The sequence below is a fragment of the Cebus imitator genome, unplaced genomic scaffold, assembly GCF_001604975.1.
Source record: "Cebus imitator isolate Cc_AM_T3 unplaced genomic scaffold, Cebus_imitator-1.0 Scaffold135, whole genome shotgun sequence".
NCBI lineage: Eukaryota > Metazoa > Chordata > Mammalia > Primates > Cebidae > Cebus > Cebus imitator.
Window position 1 is genome coordinate 1434910 of NW_016107450.1, and position 12016 is coordinate 1446925.

Genomic DNA, 12016 nt, shown 5'->3' on the forward strand with positions numbered 1-12016 from the left:
TATTTTGCTGGTGTCCTGGTGCAGCAGTTCTCGCTGCGGAGTATGCAGGACTGGGTGCCCTTTTAGTTGGTGTTTGGAGCTCCAGGAAGAAGGCAGAGTCGCCCATTCAGCTGATTTAAAGGGGGACTGAAGCCGGGGAGCCAGACCGGGAGATTCCTGGGCAGAAAAGTGCCATGAATCTCAGTGCCGCTGTTTCAGCTGGCATGGTCACCGCACAGGAAATTGCATAGATCCCGGCGCCTTTTGGGCAGGTGACTGGGGCACCTGGCAGAGAATCGACCACTCAATAAGGAAAAGAAAAAAAAGGGGCTCTGAGGTGGGGAGCCAGGTGATCAGGCTTGGCTGGTCCCACCCCCACAAATAAACAGCAATTGGAAATGCTGACGGTTGAGAGTTTCATAGCAAACACAGCTGAACCCGGGAAGGTCCAGCTCTGTGGGGGAGGGGCATCCGCGGAAGGAAAACAAAGAAACAGAAATAACATCACCACCAACAAGCTGGATGTCCACTCAGAGACCCAATCTGAAAGTCAGCAATTACAAAAATGACAGGTGGATAAATCCACAAAGATGGGAAGAAACCAGCACAAAAAGGCTGAAAACATCTGAAACCAGAATGCCTCTCCTCCTTCAGGGGATCGCAGCTCCTCATCAGCAAGGGAACAAGGCCTGATAGAGAATGAGTGTGATGAATTGTCAGAATCAGGCTTCAGAAGGTGGATAATAAGAAACTTCTGTAAGCTAAAAGAACATGTTCTAACCCAATGCAAAGAAACTGAGAACCTTGAAAAAAAGGTTTGAGGAAATGCTAATGAGAATAGACAATTTAGAGAGGAATATAAGTGAATTAATGGAGCTGAAAAACACAATACGAGAACTTTGCGAAGTATGCACAAGTTTTAACAGTTAAATTGATCAAGCAGAAGAAAGGATATCAGATGTCAAAGACCAACTCAATGAAATGAAACGAGAAGACAAGATTAGAGAAAAAAGGGTAAAAAGGAATGAGCAAAGTCTCCAAGAAATATGGGACTATGTGAAAAGACCTAATCTACATAGGTGTACCTGAATGTGATGAAGAGAATGAATCCAAGCTGGAAAATATTCTTTAGGATCTTATTCAGGAAAACTTTCCCAACCTAACAAGGCACGACAATATTCGACTCCAGGTAATACGGAGAACATCACTAAGATATTCCTCAAGAAGAGCAACCCCAAGGCACATAATTTTCAGATTCACCAGGGTTGAAATGAAGGAGAAAATGCTAAGGGCAGCCAGAGAGAAAGGTCAGGTTACCCACAAAGGGAAGCCTATCAGACTCACAGCAGATCTCTCAGCAAAAACCCTACAAGCCAGAAGAGAGTGGGGGCCAATATTCAACATACTTAAAGAAAAGAACTTTCAACCCAGAATTTCATATCCAGCCAAACTAAGCTTCATAAGTGAAGGAAAAATAAAATCTTTTGTTAACAAGCAGGTACTCAGAGATTTCCTCACCACCAGGCCTGCTTTACAAGAGCTTCTGAAAGAAGCACTACACATAGAAAGGAACAACCAGTATTAGCCATTCCAAAAATATACCAAAAGGTAAAGAGCATCAACATAATGACGAATCCACATCAACTAATGGGCAAAACAGCCAGCTAGCATCAAATGGCAGTATTAAACTCACATATATTATTATTAATCCTAAATTTAAATCGACTAAATGCCCCAATCAAAAGACACAGACAGGCAAATTGGACAAAAAGCCAAAACCCATTGGTATGCTGCATCCAGACCCATCTCACATGCAAGGATACACAAAGACTCAAAACAAAGGGATGGAGGAAGATTTACCAACCAAATGGAGAGTAAAAAAAAAGCAGTAGTTGCAATCCTAGTTTCTGATAAAATATACTTTAAAGCAACAAAGATCAAAAGAGGCAAAGAAGGTCATTACACAATGGTAAAAGGATCAATGCAACAAGAAGAACTAATGATCCTAAATATATGCACACCCAATACAGGAACACCCAGATACATAAGGCAAGTTCTTAATGACTTATAAAGAGACTTAGACTCCCACACAACAATAGTGGGAGACTTTAACATCACACTGTCAATATTAGATCAACGAGACAGAAAATTAACAAGGATATTCAGGACTTGAACTAAGACCTGGAACAAGTAAACTAAAGAAACATTTATAGAATTCTCCACTCCAAATCCACAAAACATACATTCTTATCAGTACCACATCACACCTACTCTAAAAGTGACTACATAATTGGAAGTAAATGACTCCTCAGTAATTGCATAGCATTTAACAGGTTTAAATGAAATATTGGTTGGCTGCTTATTTGTTATTTTCCTCCCTTATTCCTTCTTGTGTCCATTGTTAAGCACAATTATTGGCATAAAAGAGGTTTTCAATACCCATTTTTAGACTGCATTCTAGCCTGGGCAATAAAGCAAGACTCCTGTTCTCTCTCTCTCTCTTTCTCTTCCTCTTTCTTTCTCTCTCTCATTCTTTTCTTTCTTCCTTTTTTTCTTTTTCTTTTTTTCTCTCTTCCCCCCCCACCCAAAAAAAATTCAAAGCTTGCCATATATAGGTGGATAGTATTCAGTTATGAAATCACTAGGATTCACCTCTCTACCTATGGTTGTTAGCAAAAGAATGTCCAAGTCTGTTTTAAAAGCCTACTGAAAAAAAAAATTTAATGAAATAACAGCAAATAGGAATTGTGATTCCTCTTTCTATGAAATGTAAATTTTAAACTTTCCCAAATACCTCTGACAGCAATATTAAGAAAATAATATTTTATAGTAAACATTTTTAATAAACAGCAGCATAAAATAATCAGTGTTTAATATCATCTCTGGTGTGTGAAATACAAATGCATATATCCTTAATATAAAATAGCCTTTTTGTCATTATAATTCAATGCTTCTCTATTTGAAATGCCCATAATAACAAATCAAACATTAAGTAATACAGTGATTAAATGCATGCAGTGAAAATAAGGAAAGATATGGTAGGGTGAGATACCTGAAAATTGCCATTATATATTTGAAGAAAATCTATATCAAGTTAAAAACAAAGGAAACAAGAAAAACAGACCAGATATAAAAATGCAAAGATATATTTTCACTTCTGTGACACAAACCATAAGCATAGTTTTGTGCAAAAAAAGAGAAAAAGATCTGAAAATAAAGTCATCTTACAAAACATTGTCAACAAAGGAAAAGATATTTTTTAGTTTGTGAAAAAAATACTATTTTGATACAAAAGAGACTGTGTTATATAGTATCACAGTGCGATTATAAAATACATTATTACAAGTGGTTTTGAAATTTCATTTGCTCACCTTAATGTTTTTAGTTATTATAAAATGTTTAAAATAAATGCTATAGTTCTTTATAAAAAACTAACTTGAATTTACTTTTTAACCATAATAATGTTTTACCAGAGTAGGTATTTTACTGGCTCATGGAATGCTAATTTCCCTTTAAGGGACTCCTAGAAAAACTCATATTCACTGAAATTGTGTTCTTAAAATAATAAATATTCTTGGACAATGACTGATTGTCATATGATATACAAAATTGTGGTTTGAAGTTTTATCATTAAACAGTTGCATAGCAACAAAAGGATACAAATATTCTCCTCTACCTAAAGTTAAGAAATGTAACTTCTGAATCAGCTTATTTATGCCACAAAAATATGTCTTAATTTATCTCCAGAAATCTGAATATAGCCAATTCTTTGAGTTCACAGTACCTGCAAGTTCATGTTTGTTATCTGAAGACTCAGGTTTGGGAAAATTGCAATGCATTTTGGTAAACATATTTTCTTGATTTCTCATGCTAGCTGTATTAAAAAATGAAAATATCAATGTGTTTTTAATTATCTTATATTCTCCTCATCAAATATCATTTCCAGGAATTACTTTTATATCCTGTAAGTCTCTTTACAAGTCTCCTATACTTTTAAAATAAAAATGAAACTTTGAGACATTGTTCTTAGAATAAAGAAGTTTTTTTTTTTTTAACAAGAGAAAAATCAAAAATAAAATTACTTTCTATATAGAACTTGAAACCCATAGGAATTCTAAACTTGGCAAAGATGGTTGGCAGGTAAATGCCATGAGATGCACATGTGAAACATCCCACTAAGGCAAAAATGATCATGTTGTTTCTGTTTGCTAAAGAATTCAGCTCTTGGTAACTTTTGAAATGAGAACTCAGTACTTGTTTTGTAGGAAGACCATCATATTTTGCAAAATAGAATTCATTGCCCTTGGATTCCAACTAACTGTATGAATAAATTGTTACAATTTGGGGGGCTGGAATCAAAGCTGTGAACATTTCCAGCACAGAAAAAAAGGGAGAGAAACTAAAATTACTAGACATTGGTATCATCATGGAGTTTCCTACTTCCCTAGAGTCCATTGACCATAAGCACCGCAATGCTTCGGACAACTTGTAAACAGGGAGTTGCAAGGGGTGACTGTGCTCATCTGTAGCCACAGACTTATTTTTCAGTGTTACTGGTTCCAGAAAACTCCTTTGGGGGCTGTCCCCATGGGATCCCACAGATGCTGATCTAGGCTGTGGTGCCATTTTCCTGCCTGTGCTTCCTTTGGTGCCTCATTCCTAATCCAGCAACAATCAATTCTAGCATCCACATCTAGCCTTCTTATGGTCTGATGCCCTGTGTTATTTCAAGGGCTGTGTAAATATGCTGTGAGAAGCTGTGGGAAAGACCCTCAGGATCACAGGAGGATTCACAAAAAGGCCCATTCTACACCTTCCCAAAGAAGCCCAATGACGTAGAAGGCTTCAGGGTTCGTTATACTTGTGTTATGGCTCATTTCCCTCCAGGGTTTCAAATTTGGCTTGAAGCTTCTTCATTGATTCTGAACATCATTTCCATAAGAACATGCACAGAGTCTTAACTGAATCAATATAATTCCTGAATATCTGTCCTGAAGAAAAGACAGCAGGTAGACAAATGCTATGGTATATATACATTTGGGGGAGAGACCAGTCGTGGTGACTGAAGGCTAAAACACAAAGCACCATTTGACTTTTGGTTTTACATTTAATCACAAGGTTCTTTTCCTCTTCACTGGTTTGCAGTTTTCAGTATTTGAAACCACATGTTCCAGTCCCAATGCCATGTCATGCACTCCAATGGAGTGAATATCCCACAATGTTTTCATTTTTTTGTGTGTTTTCTGGTTAGTGTCTGTCCTGCTTGGTAAGACACAGTCAAACTTCACAGAAGATACTTGTTGTGATGTCTGCTAAATGAGAACCTTACTTTAATAAAAACATTTGAATATAAATCTTTTCTGTGGCTGTCTAGTTTGTCTTGTATACCACATTTACATTTTACAGTTCTGCAGAAATAATAGATTCGGTGTGTCCATGAATATTGGAGTCTCCTAGCAAAGATGGCTGCTTTGAGTCAATTTTGTAGGGTTTTTGAGATTTGTTGCCAAAAACGGTGATACCCATTCCACCAGGATGATTTGGAATTGACATGTGTGGTAGTAAAGGAATATTTGCTTCCTGATTGGATCCTGATGAGGGCAAGCTAGTCACATGGCCAGTGCTAGTCGACCCACTGGCACTGCTTGGAGACCGACTCTTGGGAGGTGGGCAGTGCTGAATCACTCTGGGAGGACCTGTTGGCTGATAGTGGGCAGCTGGAAACGCTGCATATCCAGGAGGTATTGGGTATCCATTGATGGGAATGAATCGCTGATTCTGAGGTATTGGCGGGCCGATGAAACCAGCAATCTGGCCCTGTGGTGTAATACCCTGGCTTGGAAACATGTAATTAGGATATCTGGGGTTACTGAGATTACTCACTGGGCTGGCACTGAGGGAGGTTGTCTGTGTGGTGGCATTTCCCCCAGAAGGAGTAGTAGAGCTGGTGTGACTTGAGAGTCCCTCCCAGGACCGAAGCCGGACATGAATATCTTTAAATCTTGGTCTCCTGGAAGGAATCTCATTCCAGCACTCTGTCATGAGGCTGTACATTCTGGGTGGGCAGTCTTCAGAGCATGGTAAGAGCTGCCGTTTTCTCACCATCTCAATCACTTCCTGGTTACTGAATCCGTAATATGGCTGGAGTCCAAAACTGAAAATCTCCCACAAGACAACCCCAAAGGACCAGATATCTGAATCAGAAGAGAATTTGCCATACATGATGGCTTCAGGGGGCATCCAGCGAATGGGCAGCAAGGACTTACTCTGGACCCTGTAGTAATCAGCGGAGTAAATTTCTCTGGAAAGCCCCAAGTCTGAAATCTTTACATGAAGCTGCTCTCCGATTAAAATATTGCGAGCTGCAAGGTCTTTGTGCACAAAGAAGTGACTAGACAGGTATTCCATGCCGGCTGCAATCTGAATTGCAATGTGCAGAAAATCTCCATGGTCCAGGCTGGACTTCACAGTCCCGTCTTCATCACTGCTGCAGCCAACGTCAGAGTGTGGGGATCGCATGATGAGGAACTCATGGAGATCTCCCTGATTCATATACTCAAAAAGCATGCACACAGGTTGTTCCTGAGTGACGGCACCTAGAAGGCAGACGATATTGGGGTGGTGCAGTTCTGCCATTAGAGAGGCTTCTTGTTGAAATTCTGTCCATTGCTGGGGGTTGTTATAGTCTTTCAAGGTCTTGATAGCAACCAGCTGAGCATGGTCCATGCCTGGGAGATAGAGATGGCCTTTATAGATTTTTCCAAAGGCACACTCACCCAGTTCTTCCATAAAACGTACAGCAGAAAGAGGCAGCTCTTTAGCCTTGCTCTGTATGAAAGAGAGGAATAAGGTGGTTTAAAACATTTCTTCAGGCAAGATAGCTTCACATCAGAAAGGAGGAATGGGGCATATAGAAAAAAAATTTCTATAAACAAATTAAATAAAATATTGTAGGTCTATATATCCTTTAAATTGTTGGCTGCAACTCAGAGGAGGTGCCATAGACAACTTTCCATCACTCCCTATCCCTTTCCCTCAACTCAGCCCCAAAATGGTTTCTTGCTGCTGTCTAGAGTCTTGATACTCAAACTGTGGTCTGAGGACCAGCACCATCAGCATCACCCAAACTTACTGCAAATGCAGACTCTTGGGTCCATCTCAGACCTATTGAGTCAGCATGTGCATTTAACAAGACCCCCGTGATTTCTGTGAAGATCAGGGTGTCAGAAGCACTACTGTAGGGGCTACAGCCTGGTACTTACAGCATTTGTAATCTGGTCCTAACTCGCTTTCCTGACATGATCTCTTGCTACTTCTCTATGTGATAGCATCACTTTAGTTAAATAGGTTTACTCAATATCCACTCCTGAAACCATTTACATTCTCGCCCAATACTTTTGTTCCTCCAATATTCTGTCATTCTTAGAATATTGTGCTAAAAGTCAGAGAAATCTACTAACTGTAGAGATGGGAAGGTCTGAAATCCTTTCTTTTCTAAAAAGCCTGTTTCAGGCCCCTCTTCCCCCAAAACCTTGCCTGACCACTACGGTCATTTCTTTGCTAGACTCTTTTGCCTTTACTGTGAATGCCGCCACAGACACAAAGCAGTGTGGTGGCTGATTACACACGTGGCCTCTATAGCCAGACGGTCTGAATTGGAATCCTGCCTTCTCCACTTACCAGCTGTGTGACCCCGGATACATTTAACTTTGTGCCTCAATTCCTTCATCTATAAAATGGGATAATAATTGTACTTACCATGTTATTGCAAATTTTTAATGAGTTCATATTTGTAAAGTACTCAGACCTATGAGTTAATGTTTATAAAGTACTCAGACCTACGTCTGGTCCATGCTAAGTTCAATTTAACTTTTTGTTATTATTATCAACGTGATGTTTCTGTTCTTTTTATGCATGCATTTTGTCCTCACAACCAGATTTCAAGGGAAATCTTATTGGAAGCACTGCCCTTCATACCAATGTATATTCCCAGGGCTAAGCAAGTAGGTTGTTTATTACTTGACCTTAACACAGACAGGTAAAGGCATCTAGCTCACAATGAAAATAAGTATTGAATCATGACATTTGATCTTGGCAAGCAAATGTCTATAATGTCATATGTTTTTACTATTTTAAAATTTATCCCAAATTTAGTCTGATGTTTCATTTGTTAGAAAGTAATAAAAACAATGCATTTTACATAAAACTGATTTTTCAAATAATCCCCATCCTTTAAATTCTTATTTTGTTTTAAAAGAATACTACCCTGAAAATTCTAATTGAAACTGACCATGTTGAAATATATATGAAATCCAGAGTTCTCTGTACAAAGTTTAAATCAACAGTTTTGAAAATTTGGTAAAAAAAAATAATTCTCTTATCCAAACCCTACTAATTTAGAATTCATGATGATTAGATTTGTTCTAGGCTGATATTTTCCAGGGCAAAATGCCCACTAACCTAATTGTAAGTGTAAATAAACTGGCAGCAAAATACTCACTTAAAAGGACACATTTGGATGGGGGATTTTGGAACATTAATTCTACACAAATAATCTGTCTCATTATAAATTGGTCTTATTTGTTCATCAAAGCAGATTTTTCTGAGGTCTATATTTGGAAATGCATTTTAGAAAATTTACTTGTGTTGAAAGTAATGGTAATGTGTTGCTTTAAGCTTTTAGTAAATTAAATCTTATTGATCTAGTTGTATTCAATATAGTATTATTTGTAATAGCAAAAGATTATAAATGACCTCCATGTCCCCATGGAGAACACATTAAATCACTTATGGTGGAGCTAGTAAACAGAATATTTTACATTTGTAAAAAAGAATGAGGATGTTTTCTATGTACTGGTATGGAAAGATCTGCAAAATCCTTTTGCTCAGCTAAAAATAAAAAGCAACAGAACAGTTAATGCTGGGTGCTGCTTTTGTGTAAGAGAGAAGGAGAAAAAGAACACGTGAAATATATTTATTTGTATAAACCTAAAGAAACTATGAAAGGATACTTGGGAAACAGAGCAGTGATTATTGGGGGTATGGAAGTAGAAACTAGGAAAAGGGGGACAGAGGTGAGCGATTTTATACTTCATGCTTCTTTATGCTTTAACATTTTTGAACCAGGTGAATATATTACCAATGCTCAAAATTAAATAAATTTTTTAAAAAACAGGTGAATCTTCCCATCTCACTGAATTAGAAAATATCCTTTGCAATTACAAGTCCATTCACCATTTTTCCTTTTTCTTTCAGGGTCTATATTCTCATGGGAGCTAGTGGAGTTCCTTTGAGAGGGCAAGGTGTGAGTGATGAGAAAGGTAACCAGTTGAACCAGTACTCCTGTTTTGTCTTGTAGCACTCGGATGATTTTACTTTTGCTGGCAAGAGTAACCCAAGGTGATTTTTTCCTGCATGCTGTTAAGATTGGGGATTTCCATCAGAACTTTTCCTAATGATGTAAATAAATCCATTTGAGGTGACGGTCCCTTGAATGGCATAGTAGATATCACTTACTTTTTGACCTAAACAAGACCTCTAGGCTCTTGGAGATAGAGGTTAGGGGACTGAGTACCAAAACTTCTTTGTAGAAAATGGGAATTAGGAAGTAAACTCATGGAATATTAGACTGGTATAATGAGGAGTTAGAAACCCAATATCCTCTCCTCCCTCACTGCTTGAAACAAATCCACAGGCAGTATGGTGTAATTCAAACCAAATGAGCTTTGGACTCCTATAAATCTGGGTTTACATTTTGAATCCACTGCTTTCTATTAATAATAGTTAATACTTACATAGAACTTTGTGCCAGATACTGTTTTAAGCACTTAGCAAATGTTAACTTATTTAACACCACGATCTGGTGGGATAGGTCTTATATATTAATCACTGACCTTGGGTGAATTTCTTTTCTGAACCTGTTTCCATATCTATGAAATAATATACTATCTTGCACTGTTGCAGTAGGGATTAAATACAACGGTATATGAAAGTAATTCCTACCTAATAAGTGCTCTTTAAATCATTCTTATTATCCTTATTAGGAAAGTCATCCAGGAAGTAAAGTAATGCAAATGATTTAGATCCATTTAAGCCTTAAGTAGTTCCAGAGTGTTTAAATTTCTTCCTGTTAATCTTTCTCTGTTCTCCTGTGGTTGTTAGTTAAAAAGAAAATCATCCTTTAAAAATGACAGATAATTTGTTTTGGAGCTTGAGGGTGGGTGAGAAGTTGAGTGGCCTGTGGCTGGCTCCTCTGAGATGTGAATGAAGGTGAAGGCAACAAGAACTCATGTGGAACAGTGGATGGTAGCAGATGGAAAAAGGAAGCAAGCCAGCCAAACTTCTGGAGGTGGGAAAAGAGGAAGAGGTGGACAGGACCTTGGCACGAGCACTACACAATGGCCTTGGGGCTTCATGGCTAAGAAGGCTAGCTACATTCCCCTCCACTGAGGTAAGCAAATGTGTTCTCATATATTTGCCTTTGGAAAAAGAACTCTTACTGTTGCCATTTTACAGATGGAGAAAGGGGCTAAAGAAAGTATCAAGAATGTTTAGGAGAGCAGAAAGAGCCACTTGCAACTCCAAGGTTCTCTGTGTGGGGCCACAGCATTCTGTTTGAAACCAGAGAAGCCTGCTGGCCAGCAATCCCAGCTTGAAGCCAAATGTCTCTGGAGACTCAGCCTGAGGCCTGCCACCTTGCAGGGATAGGGGGCTGGCCTTCAGTATGTGGTCACTCTATAGAATTATAATTGTTTTTTCTCCCTGTTCACACATGAAAGAAAGTAGATTTTACCCCAAGGTATATCTTGCCCTATCTCACCAATACCCAGTGGGACATATAGCATATAATCCCAAGTCTTCTCCAAGGAATCATTTACTGAGCTACTGAAAACTAAATTTGGGGGGCTTGCTTTGCAAAGAAGCATGGAAAGCATTTAAAATGGCAGAGTCCACAAAAATCTTGCCTTCAGACACCTGTGCAGCCCAGCAAAGAAGTGCCCAGAAAAAAATGCTCCTAGCTTGGTTTCGGGGGAACAATTTCCACAGTGATTTGCATTTTTAAGGTGCTCAAGTTACTTGGTACAAATGAGTCCTAACTATAGACTCATTTTCAAATTTTACATAAATCCTGAACTAGTTAAAAAATCATAAAAACCCTTAAAGAAGCAGTCAGTAGACTGTACAGTGACGGCAGGAAATTAGCTGTATTGTTGAGGAACAGATGGTTTACATTATACAAACCCTTTAGGCTAAACTTGTTTAGGTCTGGCATATTGTAAATTATATTTTAGTAATGAAAGTGAAATGACCTCTGCTTGACCTCAAGTGGGGTTTGTCTGTTTGAGCGAATGTAGTGGAAAACTATGAAAGAAAATGAAGTCATAAAGTTTTGGCAGTTCAATTTTGGCTCATTTCAAGTTAAGGGGTTATAAATCTGTTTAGTTTTTGTTTGACAAGTATTTGTCATACAGGGATGTACAAAATGTAAAGAAGTGTAAAATACACATGAGGCATGGTGCCAAAGTAAACCAAGTACAAAGGAAAACTGGAATGAATAGGGTCCTGGGCTCCTATCTCTTTATCACTCCCTCCATTAGTTGAAGGACAAGATGGCCTCGGTTTATTATATGCTGTAAGGCAATTAAGTACCTTAAAACTGAAACAGGCTTTCAGTTTCAATGTTAACATTTTTACTTCTCAAAGTAAACACACATCTGCCTTTAAAAAATTATCTAAAATTATTATATAAAATAAAAATTGATGCAGAAGTTGATACATTGTTCCAAGATGCTTCTTTCTTTAGAAATTTTTGAAAAGCAATGGTATTAGAGTTTAAATAAGCTCTTTACAGAAGGAAAATGAAGGAAAAACATTTTAGATGCGAGTCATTTAGATGTGAGTCAGATGGGAAAACTGTAGTACTGTCTAAACTGCTGATAAGAGAGACCACGCTGATAATGGTGGCTTTCTTTCACCTTAGTGATGACTGCTAAGTGGGGATGTGGGGGATCTTTTAGATCTCTTAACTTTAGATATG

At 38.1% G+C, this 12016-nt stretch overlaps 1 protein-coding gene across 1 annotated transcript in view; it reads right to left on the reverse strand.

Moving 5' to 3' along the window:
- Positions 1-2801: 2801 nt before the first annotated feature.
- The window catches only part of ROR1 (receptor tyrosine kinase like orphan receptor 1), a 404583-nt gene continuing 395368 nt past the window's right edge, over positions 2802-12016 (reverse strand). Inside the window, exon 9 of the mRNA XM_017541538.2 lies at positions 2802-6807. Coding sequence (XP_017397027.1) covers positions 5380-6807 — 1428 coding nt within the window. The 3' untranslated portion in view covers positions 2802-5379. The remainder of the gene's footprint in view (positions 6808-12016) is intronic.